This window comes from Meriones unguiculatus, chromosome 4, assembly GCF_030254825.1.
Source record: "Meriones unguiculatus strain TT.TT164.6M chromosome 4, Bangor_MerUng_6.1, whole genome shotgun sequence".
Lineage (NCBI taxonomy): Eukaryota > Metazoa > Chordata > Mammalia > Rodentia > Muridae > Meriones > Meriones unguiculatus.
Window position 1 is genome coordinate 90,042,675 of NC_083352.1, and position 18,768 is coordinate 90,061,442.

Sequence of the window (18,768 nt, forward strand, 5' to 3'; positions counted from 1 at the left end):
AGAAACCCTGTTTCAAAAAACAAAACAAAATATGAATAACCTAGACTAAGGTAACAACGAGGATGAATGAGCTATTTACCCACATCTTCCCCACACCATTAAAGTAATATCCAAATGGCAAATTCCCGGGTCTTGGTTTTCTTTCTTTTGTTGGTTCCATTTTTGAGGCAGGGTACCTTGTTTCCTAGGCTGGCTGTGAGCTCACTATGCAGGTGAGCATGACCCAGAACTCCTCCTGTCTCTACCTCCAAGATGTCGATTACAGACATGAACCACCAAACCTGGCTCTTAATCTTGATATTTAACCAGAACTTAAAAATCTGAAGTGTCATGTGGTAGCACACCTGTAATCTTAGTGCTGGAAAGCTGAGACAGGAAGATTGCCACTCATGTGAGGCTAGCCTGGATTTCACAGGAAGCTTCAAGTCAGCTAGACTTTGAATGAGATCCTGTCAAGTAAGCAAATCTTGATATTCTTGATGGCTTATTTACAAGATGAATCCACCTAAAATTAATTCGTAGCAAAAATATCGTAAATAGATTAGAGTGCAAGGTTATTACAGAGAAGTCTCCAATTAAGTATAAATTGACTCTCAGTTTTTGTCAGTTATGTCAATGATCTCAATATCTATCATATGCTTTCAATATTTAAAAGGAAATTTATACCCCTTTTATATTTAAACAATTGGAGGGGCCCCCTAAAAAATAACTAAAACAGAACAATAATAAGGTTACCTAAGCCCTCACCAACAGAATACACAAAGTCCATGTGCTCACAGAAGCACTAGAGAACCTAGGAATGTTAAACACACAAGGTTTCTCCTCAACAGAGAAGATAAATCTGTTTTCACCCTGAACGCCTATACTGGATGTAGTTAATAGTCTGGTGACCTGTACTGTCTGTAGGGCAAGGTCACACCTGGTTCTCCAGACTATTATGTTTATACAGACTCTTCCTCCTTACACCTTTATCTTGAGCACAGTTTCTCAATCAATAAAACCCATCCTTGGGCTGGAGAGATGGCTCAAAGGTTAAGAACACTGATTGCGCTTCCGGAGGTCCTGAGTTCAATTTCCAGCAACCACATGATGGCTCACAACCATCATGTGATCTGGTGCCCTCTTCTGACCTACAGATGTACATGCAGACAGAACGTTGTATACATAATAAATAAATAAACCTTTTTTAAAAAAGCATCCTTTTTTGGAGCTGTCACTTGTACTTTACAATGGCCTGTGTACCTTCTATGTTATCTATACGGCCAGGTCATTCCTTACTTCCAGTCATTCTCCCTAGACCCTTATCTTAAGCACTGTTTCTGAGTCAAAGAACCCATCCTTAAGGAAGTGACTATGCCAGGCGCAGTGGCACATGCCTTTAATCCCAGCACTTGGGAGGCAGACACAGGTGGATCTAAGTCCAGCTTAGTCTACAAAATCCAGGATAGCCACAGCTACACAGAGAAATCATGTCTTGAGAAACAGAGAGAGAGAGAGAGAGCATACATACAGCTTCAAGAATTTCAATGTAAATATGTTTTAAGCTTTGTTGCATACATGGGATTCTTTCTAAAATTGTGCTGTGCTTAAATATGGCAAAAATCAACTGTCCAAGGTCAGACTTTATAAGTCTGAACCAACACTGGCTACTGAGTCATGATGAATCTGACTTCCTTTTTGACTCTCAAGGATCAGCATTCTGCTGCTTTAGTGTTTGCAGAGAGTTGCACAGTCACCATTGTAAAATTTAGGGCTTGGAGTTAGAAGAGGTGAGCCTAAGAGTTCAGACAAGCACTATGAACACAGTAATCAGCAAAGATCATGAAATCAAAGGAGATACTTCAGATAGAACATGCTCTCTATTTCAAACAGATGGAGAAAATAAAAGACCCTAAAGCATGTGAAGCAAACACTAAGCCTACAAGTGTGAACCTTTTTTATTTTTTAAAGATTTATTTACTATTGAAAGGACCAGGCCTGACCCCCTCCCCCAAAAGTCATCAGTCCCAGGAACGAGGCTATGAGTCACCAATAAGTAAATCATAAAATTCCCTACCCAAGGAATAGCCTGTAGGTAACCACAAGAATGGGAAGGTATCTTACCTCAGGTGGGGCATCTGTGCTGGGCAGCCCACCAACCTAACATTCCTGAGGTCTATAGATAGCTCCCTCAATATTAGTTATGTTAGTTAGCCAATCACTTTGTAACAAGCTTGCCCTTGCTGAAAATCATCCAATCATGAAACTGCTAAGCTGGGAATTCCAGGTTCTTGCTCAAACCCCAAATGGAAACCCTGCCATGCAGCTGCTCAGGGCTCTCCTCTCTGATCCACTGCGTTGGTGACGATGGAGGGGCCGAGCTTAAGCCCAAAGAGAGTTCTTTGCTCCTGCATATGTAGTCCGGCTCCTGGTGGTCTTTGGGGACCTTAAGATCTGGGCACAATACTATGTACTGTTCTGCTTGCATGTGAGCCTGCATAACAAAAGAGGGTACAAGATCACATTATAGATGGTTATGAGCCACCATGTGGTTGCTGGTAATTGAACTGAGGACTTCTGGCAGCCAGTGCTGCTCTTAACCTCTGAGCCAACTCTCCAGCCCCAGGTAAACCTTTTTTTTTTTTTTTTTTTTTTTAATGTTTCATTTGGTGTTTGGTATATATATATATATCTGTATATATAGCTGTGTGAGGGAGTCGAATACAATGGAATTTGAGTTACAGACTAGACAGTTGTGAGCTGCCATGTGGGTGCTGGGAATTGAACCAAGGTCCTCTGGAAGAGCAGTCAATGTTCTTAACCACTGAGGCATGATCTCTCCAGGCCCCAAATGAACCTTTCTTAAGCTCCAAAAATATAATACTTTATATTAACTGTGGGCAAGCACTCTTCAGTTTTGCCTGATTTGGTCTTTACCATTACCCTTGTTTTAAGTGAGAAAACAATGAATTGGAGATCTTAGCTTGTTTTAGAAGTATGTGGCTAAGCCACCCCCACCCTTTTTGAGACAGGGTTTCTCCCTGACGGTCCTGGAACTTGCTCCATAGAACAGGCTGGCCCCAAACTCACAGAGATCGTCTTGCCTCTGTCTCCAAGTGCTAAGATCAAAGGCATGTGCCACCACTGCCCTGCTACCAAGGCTTTTGGAATGCAATTTCTCATTTTACATAAATGTATTAAAAGAGAAACAAACAAACAAACAAAAACACATTACCATAGGCTTACTTTTTTTGCTAGCAATCAACCTGTTGGGAACTTTGTGTTACTGATTAAGTTTTGAGATCATCAATACAGTCCCTGAGTGGAACACAGAGCTTCTGTGACTGCTGCCAGCAATAAGGTGTTCCCTATGTAAGGGAGGCAGAGTAGGTCAGATTTATCTGGTCTCTGTTCTTGCTAAGCTGATCACTGGACTAAAACTCTGAGCATGTGAGCACAGATCGCCTTGGGGAATCTTTAACTTCAGTGACCTTGGCAGACAGTGAAGGACTCACACCTGTGAAATTTCTTAAGTACCAATTTGAATTTACCAAAAAACAAAAGTACACAGCTAATTTCTTCCTTCCTTCCTTCCTTCCTTCCTTCCTTCCTTCCTTCCTTCCTTCCTTCCTTCCTTCCTTTCTTTCTTTCTCTCTTTCTTTTTTGAGACTGGGTTTCTCGTGTAGACTTGTTTGTCCTGGAACTCACTCTGTAGACCAGGCTGGACTCTTAACTCAGAGATTCTTCTGCCTTTGCCTCCTGAATTCTGGATTAAAGCCTTGCTCCACCAGTGTCCAGGATTGCTGTTTTGTTTTTGAGACAAGGTCTTATGTATGTAGCTCTGGCTATCCTGGAACACACTGCAGACAGCAAGCTGGCCTCAAAGTCAGAGATCCCCTGCTTCTGCCCCCTGAGTACACACATCACCACACCCAATCTGAAAAGATGAAGTCAATTCAGGGCTATGGGGCTGAAAACTAAACTTAAGTCTAAACCACAAACATCATGCCATTTGCAACCCAAATTTACATTCTACAGTTTGTGACCAACGAGCTCTTTCAGGAAACAGAAACCCAACAGGTCACAACAGCCATCTCTGACATCATTCCCTGCTCTTGTTTCTACACAGCAGCTGCCTCTGCTAAACAGAAGCCTGAGGAGAGCTGCGCTAGGGCCCTTCCGGAGAAGGCAAAGAACGGCCACATGCCTGACCTAGGGGACAATTGAAAACAAACAGCTGTCTAAGAAAGATACCTCAGCATCTCAGATATGAAGCAGAAGAGATGTTGGGAAGGGAAGTGGGGTCTCACTTAGATGCAATTCTGGTATCATAAGGCCTGCTCACTAGGCTAAGGTGACAAAATAAATAACCCTTAAAAAAATCCCTAAATATCCTATTAATCAAAACAAAAATTATTCTTGATGGCTGGGTTCTCTAAGCATTTGGGTAGCTCGTAAGATCTGGGACAGAGGCCTAGGTCTGAGTCAATGTTGACTTCCTGTGTTCCAGATTGGTGAAGTGGCCCCAGGTACTCCAGCTGGACCAAGCCTGTACTCACAGCTCAGGGCTTTGTGAATGACTTCCTGTTATCTGAATCAGGCTCAGGCCCAGTGGTCCCATGATTGAGCTACACAAACAAGAAGGGAACAAGCCTAATTTCTAACTCATGTCCATCCGTCTACCTGGCAGTGAAGAAAAATCAAGAGTGGCATTTGCAGGCTCGTAACAAGGCTGGTCTAGGAGTACACAGAAAGAGTCCACTATAATAATGAGTTTCTAACTGGGCCAAGTTTTCTAATTTACTTTTGAGAGATTTTTAAAAATGTTATGTGTATGTGTGTGTTGCCTTCAGTCTATATCTAGCATACTTGTGCTTGGTCCCTGGAAAGCCAGAAGAGAGTGCTGAATGCCCTGGGACTGGAGTTACAGGTTGGGAGCCACCCTGTGCACTGGGAACTGAACCTGGTCTTCTGAAAGAACAAGTGCTCTTACCCACTGAGCCATCTCCCCAGACCGAGAACCACTACCTTTGAGATTATATTTTGCCAAGTTTTTTTTCACAAGTGATATTTATTTCTTAGATTTAAATGATATTTGTTTTTAAATGTTCTTTTTTACCCCCACCACAGGGTTTTTCTGTGTAGCCCTGGCTGTCCTGGAACTCTCTTTGTAGACCAGGCTGGCCTCTGTGAGTTAGAGGCCAGCCTGGTCTACAAAGCAAGTCCAGAACAACCAAGGATACACAGGGAAACCTTGTCTTGAAAAACAAAAAGAAAAAAAAAATAGTAAAACGACTCTGAGTTCAAGGCCAACTTGATCTACAGAGAGAGAGAGAGAGAGAGAGATAGAAAGAGAGAGAATATGTGTGTGTTCCAGGACAGATAGGGATACATAGGGAGACCCTGTGTCAACAAGCAAATAAACAAATGAAGAATACTTAAATGAAGGGCTGGAGAGATAGAGGACCTGCATTCAGTTTCCAGCACACACAACCACCTAACTCCAGTTCCACAGGATCAAACACCTTCTTCCATCTTTCATGGGTACCAGGTATACACATGGTGCTCATATAAACATATAGACAAAAAGAGACCCGAGCCCTCAACCCTCTGAGACAGAGAGAAAGTGAGAGAACCATTAAAGTAAATAACAACTCCAGAGCCAGGTGGTGACGACACACACCTTTAATCCAAGAACTCGTGGGGCAGACACAGGCAGATCTGAGTTTGAGGCCAGCCTGGTCTACAGAGTGAGTTCCAGGAGTCAAGGCTACCCAGAAAAACCCTGTCTCAAAACAACAACAACAAAAAACTTTTTCGCATATGCATGCACATATACACACACACACAAACAAGAGAGAGAATTCTCTAGAAATGTTTATATACATTATAAATATTATATATTTATAAACTAATATAATACTATAATACATAATATATTATATATTTGTATGTATGTGTGTATAGATAGATAGATAGATAGATAGATAGATAGATAGATAGATATAGATAGACATACAAACCCGCCAACTTGCGAGGACTGAAAAATGAAGGAAAGTGGGTGGGTTGTGGCTGGAGGTCAAACGTGGTGAAGTGAGCTCTAGAGAAGTCAGTTTCTCCAGCTTCCACTTCCTGTCCCTTCACTGTTTCCAGTGTGTGCCTTGATGTGGCAGCTGATGTCAACTTGCTTAGATGTAGACTCCTAGGGGAGACTGATGCGGTGTGCCTTACATGAGTGGAGAAGACTCATCCTGCATGTGTGTCATCATCCCAAGGGCAGGGATGGAAAGGTGGAAGGAGGAGGGAAGGGAGAAGCCAAGTGAGCGCCAGCACTGCACCTCCCTGCCATGATGTCATCCTCCTGCTGTCACCACATTCTGAGGAGATTGCCAAGCAATCTTGAACCCAATGTTCTGAAACTGTGAGGCAAAATCCCTCTTCCCTTCCCTGTCCTGTCAGGCACTCCAGTCACAGCAGTGCAGTCACGGTGTGCTCTTCAATAGCAGCACCTACAACTCTAATCAGAAACCAAAGGCCCCACTAAGCAGGGCTGTTCTGAGGAAATGCCAAGAAAGGATGCTTTGGTTTTGTTACAAAGCCATACAAGAGTCAGCATAAGAACACCACCACACGTGTGCACAATTGGCTAATCCACACAGGAAGGCATAGAGAACCCAGATTTGAACTGACACCTGTATCTGATGAAACACATGCCTTTCTTGACTTAACCAGTTAGACTTCCTGTTAAACTGAAAACATAAGAAATCTCCAGAAAATGACGGAAGGATCCAGAGTCTGTGCAACATAAAGCTGCAATTCTCAACTACATAACATGTAATTAACAGGAAAATACAAAAAGACTGTCAAGAGAACTCTAGGAAAGACCAATAGAAACATCTAACGCATATACTCAGAGAGGCCATGGTAAGACAAGTATCCTAGTGGGTAAAGAAAAACACACTGCAACGGTTTTGAGGGGGATGGAAATAGGAATGCTTTGCTTTCTCCTGGATACCCTGATGATTTCATGAGTCAATCATAATGCCAATACTGATGTCAACTTGATAGTATCTGGAATCACTTAGGAGACAAGCCTCTGGTGTGTATGGGAAAAACTTCTAGATTAGGTTAGGTAAGGTAGGACGGTCTAGCTTAAATTCGAGCAGCATTATCCACAGCTGGGGTGCTGGACTGCATAAAGGGAAGAGAGGAAGCTGAGCTCCAACATCCACCTCTTTGCCATGTGAGCCTCCTTCTGCTCCTGCGGCCATCCCTTCACACCCACTGGACTGTGCCCTCACACTGTGGGCTAGATAAACCCTTCCTTCTTCACCTTGCTTTCATCTGGTGTGTTTTGAAGGAAAGACAAAAATGATGAATGAAGATGCATATATTCACAGTGATAAGATCATAACCTATATATGCACACACCTATATATATATACCTACACACACATACATACATACACACACAGCCCCCCCACATATACACACACCTACGGAAACACCTACACACACCTACATGTACCTATACACACCCACACAGGGTAAAATATGCATTTTACTGCATGGATAGCTCGGTACAGTTGGAAAAAAAAGAAGGCGATTCCTTGCATCTACCAAGCATGAGGTGAATGTAATTACCAGTCATGAGCAGAGGACACTGAGGGTCAGGGAAATGAAGTCATCGCCCAGAGTCACAAAGTTAATCAGTCCAAAGATATGAGGCAGGCGTGGTCTATATTTTCTTTAATTCAACCAAACACTAGATTTGTTTGTGGATATTTATGGTGTGTGTGTGCATGCATGTGTGTCCAGATGCATGATTGTGTACACATGTGCACATGGAGGCCAGAAGTCAATATCAGGTGTTCGTTGATTGCTCTCTACTTTTATTTTCTGAGATAAAAATTTTTCACTGGGACCTGAGGCTCACCAATCAGGTTAGGCTGTCTGGCCAATAAGCCCCAAGATGCGCCTGTCTCTACCCCAACCCCCACACTGGATTACAGGTGTGCACCACTTCATTCAGGTGTTTTTGTTTTTCTGAGACAGGGTTTCTCTATGTAGCCCTGGCTGTCCTGGCATTTGATCTGTATGTAGACCAGGCTGGCCTCAAACTCACAGAAATCCGCCTGCCTCTGCCTCCCTGATGGTTTCATGACTCAATCATGATGGAGTGCTGGAATTAAAAGCATGCACCACCACTGCTTGGTTCACTTAGCTTTTATATAGGCTCTGGGAACCCCAGCCCAGGCCCTCACACCTGAGTGGCAGACACCTCACCAACTGAGCCATCTTCTCAGTCCCTTCAATAAACATGTTTTTAAAAAATTTTGTTTTAAATAGTATAATAGTTCTTCATCTGAAAAAATATGGCCACAATGCTTCTTAACACATGAGGCTATTGGCAGGACTGAGACAAGGATGTCTCTAGAACAGTTAAAGCCTCTGTGATTCACAACATGTAAATACATGGATTTTGTAATACCAATCACATATTACAGGTTGGTATCCCAACCTGTCTGAACTAAGTCAAAGTGCTTGTGATTTATTTTTAAACTGGAAATATGCAGACATGCACACACACACACAGATGCACATGACTCACATGCCCAATGAACATGCACACACATGTGCACAAACACGAGATGTGTTGGGGACCCTTCAAGTGTAAGCAAGATATCCACTTATGTTGCATATTTAATATATTATGGGATATATTGGACATATTTCCCAAAGGCTTGTTTTTGTTTTTGTTTTGAGACAGGTTTCTCTGTGAAGCCCTGACTGTCCTGGAACCAACTCTCTTTAGACTAGGCTGGCCTAGAACTCACAGAGATCTGCCTGCCTCTGCTTCCCAAGTGCTAGGATTAAAGGTGTGAGCCAACACCACTCACTTATAGGTAATTTTTAAAAAAAACACTGTGTCTGACTGCACTTTGGCTATGATCTGATGCAAGTGGGTGAATGCACGTTTTCTCACAAAATTTCATATTCTTGATAAGTTCACCTTTCAGATTATGGATTCTTGTATTCCTAATCAATGAGAAGATATTTTGTCTTAAGTAACAGACTCCAGGGAACATCCACTTTAACCACTACTTTTTCACATTGCAGGTCTCAGAGATTTAGAAGCAGCCCACATTGATGTTGCTGAACAACTGAACTTATTGATAAAGTTCAGGAAAGGCATGTGACCTACACATGTGGTGCCTTTAAAACTCAATGTTTATTATAGTTACATAATATAAAACTATGTAGCCATTTCAAAAGTTATAGAAAAAGTATTTCAGTACATGTAAATACGGTCAAGCTAAGACTAAAAGCTGGGTGGTGGTGTGCACACCTTTAAGCCCAGCACTCAGTTTTCCCAGAGGTCCACCTGGCTCTGCCTCCAAAGCACTGGGATTAAAGGTGTGTGCCACATGTCCTCCTTTGCAGTAGCTATTTTTTTATATAATTTTATTTCTATTTTTTATATTAATTACTGTTTATTTACTTTGTGTCCCATGCAGTAGCTATTTTTAAGATGAAAAATGATAAACTATTGTATCAAAATGTAACAATGAACGATGGGTCTGTGTTTCCACAGGGGATCACCCCTGATGTGAACTGCAAAGTGTTGGCAGTCTAGGCATACTTACCTCTCCAACTGTCTGTAGGTTATAGCACATGCTGTCTTTGTGGGCTGCTGACGTTCCATAGACAAGTGCTTTTATGAGCCAGCAAATTCCCAGGAGCAGGTCAGATAAACTCAGATAAAAGAGGGACTTCACCTGTCAAAAGCCACAAAATCTTAGCTAGTAATGTAGCTAGGAGAGCATACCAATTATCTTCACATTTTATGTGTTTAGTAAAAAACTGGGTGTCATTCTGCTAGGGCCTCTGCCATTGCTTGACTGTGGTGAATGTAAAGAAAGGAGTGAGGGGGCTCGTGAACAGCTAAGCACTTAGGCTCTCATTCACAGGGATGTTCCTTCCTCAGCTATAGGGCCAAAGATAGAGTGGACAGATGAGAACTTTATGGTGGAGCTATACCATAAGTGCTAGGTGTACAAACAACATATGCTAAAGCTAGACAATGATGTCATGAGCTATATGTTTGCAGATGTAGCTGAGGACTTAAAAAGTGAGGGGAAATGCCAGTATGATTATATGTGTATGTGTATTCGTATATGTGCATGTTTCCTTTTGCCTTCTGACTACAGGGATAAATCTTCCTATTTTGTTTTGTATGTATTTGTGTAAGTGTGTCATGTATGTACATGTACTCATGTTAGACGAAGTGTGCTCCTGTGTAAGGATATGTGGATGCCAGAGGAGGACTCCTGTTCTACCACTCTCCCCCTCGCTCCTCTGAGACCAGGTTTCTCATAGAATCTGTGCCAGGCTGAGGCCAGCAACTCCCATGATCCTCTTGTTTCCAGCTACCACAATACTGTGGTACAGGCACGCACAGGGCCAAGTCCTACCTTTTACCGGAGCATGAGGCTCTGAACTTGGCCTCAGGCTTGCACTGCATGGTCTTTCATTCACGGTGCCATCCCTCAGCCCCCAATTGCTTGCATTTTACTATCTGTTCGCCTCCCTGCTCTCAGTTAATTTTTTTTTTTATCACTCTATTTCATTAGTTATTTAGTTAGTTACTTTTTGAGCCCGGGCCTTCACTGTAACCTTGGCGGGCCTGTAACTTGCTATGTAGACCAGGCTGGCCTCCACCTGCAGTTGTTGGTATTAAAGGCATGTACCACCACCTTCTGACATCTTTCTGATTATCCTATAGAACAAATATAAAATGTTTATTGAGAGACATCAGAGAAAGTCTAAGAAATATGTAGTTGTCATGAATGTAAGATATTACAAAATGGTGGTTCTCTCTAAATTAATCTACAAATTAGATACATCTTATTCTCTACAGATTTTCCTGTGAAATTTACAAACTGACTTGAAATCTGAAAATGTATTAACCAGGTGCAGCAGGAATGGCTGGTGATCCCAGAGCTCAATAGACAGAGAAAGGAGACTCAAGAATTGGAAGCTACTCAAAATACAGCAAGACTACCTGGGCTTCATAACAACACTGACAAAGAAATATTTAGGGTTTAAAGCACTGAAAAAATATGCCTAGCCTATAATAAATACTACATTTGTTTAATTCAGAGAGAATTGGTGCTCTGAAAAACCTTGCTCTGCTGCCTAGTACATAACTTGAGCCTCAGTTTCCTCATGTGTGAAACAGGCCAAACTGCCTTCTTCACAGAAGTTCTTTTTTTTTTTTTTGAAGATTTATTTATTTTATGTAGATGAACACTATTTTCATGCATAGCAGAATAGGGAATTCCATTACAGATGGTTGAAAGCACCATGTGGTTGCTGGGAATTGAACTCAGGCCCTCTGGAAGAGCTGCCAGTGCTCTTAACTGCTGAGACATCTCTCTAGTCCCTTCACAGAAGATCTTATACATTAAATGACACTATGGCTAAATCTGTGCCATTTGGCCTGACTGCAGCAATAATTGTTCCCTGTCTTTTAAGGTCCTTACTGAGATAGCAATAGACCACTCTTGCCAGCACTTCATGAGAGAGAGAGAGAGAGAGAGAGAGAGAGAGAGAGAGAGAGAGAGAAAGAGAGAGGATGTGCATGTGTTTGCGCATGTGAATGTGTGTGGTGTGTCTCTGTGTGTGTGCAAGTTGTGTCTGTGGTCTGTGTGTGTGTGTTGGCATGTGTGCATGTTTTGAGGCGAAGTTTTACCATGCCAGCAGAAAGGCTTTTAACTTGAACATTTGGTGTGATTTTTATAAAGCATTTATTTATTTTTTCAAAATGGAACTGTAATTGCTTATGAGGACAGGGCAGCAATCAAGTGTATTTCAAGCAATTAACTGCCGTTTGGCCACTCCAGTGATTTTCCCAAGGTCAAGATCAGAAAGCTCACTTAAGCTAGGCATGGTGGCTCATGCTTTTAATCCCAGCACTCAGGAGAGAGGCAGGAGGATCTCTGTGAGTTCAAGGCCAGCCTCATCTACAGAGTGAGTTTTGGGACATTGAGAACTACGTAGAACAGTGGTTCTCAACCTCCCTAATGCTGTGGCTGTTCCTCAAGTCTTGGTGACTCTCAACCATAAAGTTATTTCATTGCTACTTCATAACTAATTTTGCTACTGTTATGAATATAAATATCTGATATGCAGATGGCCCCTGTGAAAATCATGCACAACCCATAGTTTGAGAACTGACAATGTAGAGAGACCTTGTCTCAAAACAAAACAAATGAGAGACAGGGAGAGGAAGAAAGAAAGAAAGAAAGAGAGAGAGAGAGAGAGCTGTTTACCTGGAGGGAGGGCCTTACCACACTTACCATCAATTTTGGCCTCAGACCTCAGGCAGTATCTTCTTTATCCTTAACAATTCACAGTACCAAAGAGACCTACACTAAATAGCTAATCTCTAGCAACTGAGGGTTAGAGCTGTAGTCCTGCCTGTGGACAGAGGCAAACAATCCTATGTATTACAATGCAGTCTTTAGTCACAGGTCATACAATTATTCCACTGTGCACATGCTGGTGCTGTCTTGGCACTTACTTCAAAGGCTTGTCACTGACAGTAAAAACTCAATAAAAAGAGACTGCTTACCTCTGCAGACTTCTGTGGGTTCTGGAACATGGTGTAAGTGATAAGTGAACTCGAACCTATAACACTGAGACACAGACCACAGCCATTACAACATAGTGATCAGACTACTTTTTACTGTTTATTGATGTAGTTGATATAAAACATAACACACAGATTTTTTAGTTTATGAACATGCTTCATAGATTTGCATGTCATCCTTGTTTAGGCTCATGCCAATCTTCTCAGTATCATCCAATTTTTCTCACTATGTAACCATGGATGGCCTAGAACCCACTGTGTAGACCAGGCTGGCCTCAAACTCAGAGTGATCATCTTGCCTCAGTCCCCAAGTGCTGGGTTTAGATGAGCCACCACTGTCATGTTTAACACACACAATGGTGAGGGGCGTACCCAGTGCTGGTCTGCATCAGTCGTGCAGCCAGCTGCCCACTCATTTCAGATAAGAGCCCTCCCTGTTTCTTGTTACGCTTCTTGCTTTCACTGGGGGTGAAAGTGTGATGACCCATCAACAGAGGGAGACCAGAGGTCAATGTCAGTGTCAGCCTCTCTCATGCTACACCTTACTTTTTGAGATAGCTCTCTCTGAACTTGGAGCTCCCAGATTCACAGGATTGGCTAGCCAGCAGCCCCCCAACCCTCCCCTTCATCCTCCAAAGGCTGAGATAACTGGCAGGTAACAAAACAGCTAGCTTGTCATGTGGGTGCTAGGGCTCCCAACTCTGGCTCTCATGCTTTCAAAGCGAGCACTTTACTCGCTAAGACACTGAACCAGGCCCCTACCATTTACTGGTCAGAAACCACTGGTATAGAAAAGAATTTCTAATTAAAAAGGAAAATGCAGTCCCAGGAGGAAGATGCGGAAAGCCGAACAGCTCTCCAGTCTGCTCATGCAATTTCAACAGTCATGTGATACAAGACTAAAAAAAAAAAAAAAAAAAATACAACATACCTCAGGGTAGCCATGGCAAATTGTATCCACTGTATTGCAGGAAAAAACTAAACAAGAGAGAGAGAGAGAATAGTTAATTTCTTACATTAATGTTCAATCTAACTTTCTTTTCAGTGTTTATTAACCATCTTGTCAACAGAGACCTTTACGTCACACTACAAAACTGAGAGGGAGTGAAGTCTGAGAAGGCCTGTGATAAGGCAGGGACTTTGCTGCCCTCAGCCTAACTCCTTATAAAACACTCACATTTTAAAAGAAACAGCAATGAGCAGAAAATGACTGAATGAGAAAGGAAAGTTGAGAAAACTACAAGAACAAAATGGCAAATAGAGAGGAAAGCCTCACGTTTAAGGGAGAAGAGAGAGATGACAGAAGAGTTATCAAGGAAGACAGTACTAACTGAAGCTGACTGACAGAAAGTTAAAAAGACAAAAAAGGAGAATGATGAAGAGGAAAAAAGGTTATTAGTAAGGAGAGGGCCACTGTGAGTAAACACAAAACAGAGAGAAAAAAAGAGCAGAAAGGAGGGGGGGAAGCTAAGCTTTTGACCTTACAGGGTCCCATCTGCCTTCCAGAGGGCTAGTCTCCAGTGGGAGGGCCATAAGGACTCCAGTCCCAGCGCCCCTCCAAGCCTTGGCCCTTCTTAGTCAGGCTCGGAACAGGTAACTCCACCTCTGCCTCAGCAGGGCTCCACCCATCTACTCCTGCCCTGCACCTTAAGGGCAGGAGGCGGAAGGGCCAAGGAGAAAGCCAAAAATAGAAAGAGCAGGTGACAGAAGAAACCAAGTTGTAAAAAACATTAGAAATTTTAAGAAGGCGCAAGAGGCAGGAGTAATAAAAAGCAGAGAGCATATTTCACAGCAAAAAGATAAAGTTGCAAAAGAGAAATGGAACAGGAGAAAAAAGAAAAGAAAGAAGGGTTAAATCTGTCCCTGGTTAAACGTGTCCCTGATTGGGGACAGAATGATGAGAAAGGTGTCACACTCTCACATTTATGGTTGAGAGCCCAGCCTTTAACGGCTGCCATCTCTCCAGCCCAGGGTGGCACATTCAGCTAAAGTTTTGGCAGCAGTGAAAATCGGAAGAAGTTGTTCACATTTGTTATATCCAATACTAGCATAGCAAATATTATGTCACACCACTTCCTCAGCACACGTAAGTGTAACCAACTTTGTATAAAGCGATGTGTCATAGGGACACAGAGATGACGTCTACACAGAGCCTTCCAGGGACTTTTAACACAGTGGGACATGGTCTGAGTGCTAAGGAACACAGTCTGCATAGAGCAAGGATGGGGATTGGCATGTGGGGGCGGCGGCTGAGCCTGGGACAGAGGAAAGCAAGAAAGAACAAGCATTGCTTTAACTGTACTTTCATATGCTCTGCAACATCTCTCTGTGTCTAAGTGCTGAGAACTGAACCCAGGGCTTGGCAAATATCATGCACATATGCTGACCACTGAGCTATGCCCTAATAATTGCTTGCATAGTGGGAGCAACTTAAATGCAGGTGTTCATATCAGAGTGAGAGTACACATGTTGTTAGGTAGGAGGTTTTAATAACTTGTCTTAAACAGGCAACTGAAGTATTAGGAGGCATCTGCATCACAGATGGGTAATCAAGAGTCCTGGGAGCATCTGGAGGTCTCTAATCATGTCTGCCTCCTAAGGGTGTGGAGACCAATGACTGTCCCCGAGTGATAAGAAAATGCTCTTGGACAAAAGGCTCTTCTGTTCCTCAAGACAAATGTCATATTGTTCAGAGAACAGCCAACCATCAGTCACAGAGAACCTTTCCCTTTGTCACATTTCTAAAATGTCTATGCCACCTTCCAGCACATGTGTGTATGCCTGTGTGTATACATGTGTCTGTGTACACAGACGTGTATCTATGCATGTGGCTGTGCACATGTTCAAGTTTGTGTGTTGTGTGTGAACATGCCTTGTGTGCATATGTATGCCTGAGTGTGCAGGTGCACTGTCCCCTTGGAATCCCTTTGGAAACAGAGCTTTGCCTTCTCTTGCTACAGGACTAGCCCACACTCACTGAAATCAGTCACATTCAGCTTTTGATCCTTTGCTTTGAAGCTCTGCTTTTGATTTGCGTGCATGTGTATCTGTGTGTATGGTTCTGGGATTGAACCCCGGAGCTTGTGCACGCCATCGTTCACCCTCGGTGACTATAATATGGTCACAGCAAGCTACATATTAATATGTATAACAGGATTTTACTAAACTTCTGACAGGAGTATATGTTGATTTGTTGCTGTTGGTATTTTTGTTCTTGTTTTAAAATACGATCTCACTGTGACTGCACTCCTGCCTAGCCTGAACTTACTATGTATCCTAGAATGGCCTTAAATTTATAACAATCCTTTTGCCTCTGCCTCCAGAGTATTGAAATTTAAATTACAAACATAAGGCACAACACCCAGCCTGGAAAGTTTATAGTGATAATAACTGCCATCTTTCTTTCTTTCTTTCTTTCTTTCTTTCTTTCTTTCTTTCTTTCTTTCTTTCCTTCTCTCCTCTCTCTCTCTCTCTCTCTCTCTCTCTCTCTCTCTATATATATATATATATATATATATATATATATATATGTTTTTCAAGACAAGGTTTCTTTGTGTAGTTCTGTCCTGGACTTGCTTTGTAGAGCAGGCTGGCCTCACACTTACAGAGATCTGCCTGCCTCTGCCTCCAGAGTGTTGGGATTTTGGGATTGCAGGTATGCACCACCATGCCTGGCCACAGCTGTATTTTTTATGAGTCTTTACAGTTCAGAGGTGAGTACACAGGCATGTAGGAAAGGGTGCATGTCTGAGTATGTGGATGCATGTAGAGACCAAAGGATAGCCTCAGTGGCTGTCCACCACCTTTAAGACTATTAATCTTGACCTGATGTAGCAACGAGGGTAGACAGAGGTCCAGCGAGCCTCTCCCCCTTGCAGTTGCTAGGATCATAAGTGTGCATTTTGAGCATTTATTTTACCTGTGGCTGGGGCTGTGAACTGAGATCCACATGCTTGCAAGCCCTGTGCTTCACCAGCTGGGCTACACAGGCCTTCCCCTTCTCCTCTTTATGCCTCCCAGTCCTGTTCTGTAACTTAGAATGTGAGAAATTTTATTCCAATTTAAAATGTTAATTTGTGTGATTCAAAAGATTCCATCGGGCTGGAGAGATGGCTCAAAGGTTAAGAACACCGGCTGTTCTTCCAAAGGTCCTGAGTTCAATTCCCAGCAACCACATGGTGGCCCCCAACCATCTATAATGAGATCTGGTACCCTCTTCTGGCACTCAGGCACACATGCAAACAGAATACTGTGTAAGTAAATAATAAATAAATTTTAAAAAAGAGTCCATCAAGAAAATTAAAAGGCAACCCATAAGTAGGATGAAGTATTTGTAAGCTTTAGATCTGGAAAGACTGTATGTAAGCCTAACGTGTTGGCACAGTCGTCCTGCAATCCCAGCAATTATTTGGAAGGCTGAGGTAGGAGGAACATTAGTTCAAACCTAGTCTGAGTTAATTAGTGAGAGCCTGTCTCAAATAAAAACAAAGACTCAGGTTGGTGGGGAGGCTCAGCAGGTTAAGGCACCTGCTACCAAGCCTAATGGCCTCAGTTTGGTCCCTGAGATCCACATGGTAGAACCAACTGACTCCTGCAAGTTGTCCTTTGTCCTCTACACAGCTGCTGGGCACATAACCAATGAGCAAATGTAATTTTAAAAACACAAAGACTATATGTAGTCTATGAACATAGATCATATAAGGAATTCTTACAACTAAAGATGAGATAACCCAATTAAAACTCAAAAAACTTGTCAATAGAAACTTCCCCAAAGATACAAATAACCGGTAAGTACATGAAGCAGGTAGTGATTGTGGCTGCTGAACTCTGAATACACTAGAAATCAGTACTGCACACTGAAAAGATGAACTGTATAGTTCATGGATTGTATGTGAAAAATGAAGTTTGGGACAAAAGCAAGAACAAAAATGTTGTATCACTGGACTTCGTGGTATAATGAGTACTGGAGATATCTGCTTTTCCTGAGGGTGGGGGGGTGGGAACCTCAAGCAAAAAACACAAAACAAACATTGTAAGAGGGAATTAAAGATGAACCTTACATGAAAACACCTAACTTCTCAGAAGAAATCCATTATTCCTGGGCTGAAAAACCACATTGCAAGATTTTTATGAAATCTTCAGGTTAACCCCAATAAACAATGGAAACATTTTAAGTTCCTGGTCTTGTATGTAGCCCAAACTGGCCTCCAACTCTCTATCCTCCTGCTTCAGCCCCACATACTGGGACTATCACTGTGTACCTCTCTGGTCCATGTCTTTTGAGAAGAGGGTAGAACCTACCTGCAACTAGAAGTCAAGGGACTTAGTTCTTCAGAAGCAGGATTTCAGAATGAACTGCCTGAAAAGTGTGTAAACAACCACTAAGCAAGAAGAGGTGTGTAAGAAAAGTTATACCAGACTAATAATGTTCTCTTGCATAGATTAACTACATTGAGTTTATCTGGGATTTGGACAGAGTAATTGGTGAGAAATTTCACGATATTAAAATAACAAACTTTAGGTAGGCATTATGGTCCATGCCTGTAATCCCAGCACTCAGGAGGCAGAGGCAGGAGGATCACTGTGAGTTGGAGGTCAGCCTGGTCTACAAAGCAAGTCCAGGACAGCTAGGGCTATACAGAGAACCCTGTCTTGAAAAGAAACAAACACAAACAAACAAACAAACAAACAAACAAAACAAAAACAAGCTTTGCCAAATGGCAGCACATACCTTAAACCCAACACTTGGAGGCAGAGGCAGGTGAAATCTCTTTGAGTTTGAAGTCATTCTGGTCTACACAGTGAGTTCCAGGAAAGCCACAGCTTTTTAGAGAGACTCTGCCTCAACTACACTTTAGGGTAAACAAAATCACAATTAAGGTAATTTCTTTTGCAAATAAACCCTGGCTGCCATCTATACCCCTTTCTTCAGTAACCCAGGTGAGAAGCATCAGTCCTATTCTTCAGCATCCTCCCTTCCATGGGCTTGAGCAGACTTGATTTCAGCAGGAGCCTGTACTTGCAGCTGCCAGTGGTGAAAACTTGGCATAGTCTGTTTGTGCCCTTGACACAGTGCATGGTAAGGTCAGTCTTCTGCCTGGCTAGAGCTCAGTGCTCTCCTAGAAGATGGTTCC

At 42.5% G+C, this 18,768-nt stretch overlaps 1 protein-coding gene across 11 annotated transcripts in view; it reads right to left on the reverse strand.

Annotated features, from left to right (window-relative positions):
* The window catches only part of Tmem116 (transmembrane protein 116), a 97,981-nt gene that overhangs the window by 71,535 nt on the left and 7,678 nt on the right, over nucleotides 1-18,768 (reverse strand). For 8 of the 11 annotated variants that reach the window (XM_060382474.1, XM_060382476.1, XM_060382472.1 and 5 more), the window contains exons 1-4: nucleotides 14,120-14,254; nucleotides 13,566-13,612; nucleotides 12,617-12,680; nucleotides 9,627-9,758 (exon numbers count right to left, since the gene is read on the reverse strand). In XM_060382474.1, coding sequence (XP_060238457.1) covers nucleotides 9,627-9,758; nucleotides 12,617-12,680; nucleotides 13,566-13,612; nucleotides 14,120-14,167 — 291 coding nt within the window. In that variant the 5' untranslated portion in view covers nucleotides 14,168-14,254. Of the gene's footprint in view, nucleotides 1-9,626; nucleotides 9,759-12,616; nucleotides 12,681-13,565; nucleotides 13,613-14,119; nucleotides 14,255-18,768 lie in introns of those variants that run through there. The other 3 variants (XM_060382471.1, XM_060382468.1, XM_060382470.1) reach the window with 1 other exon arrangement.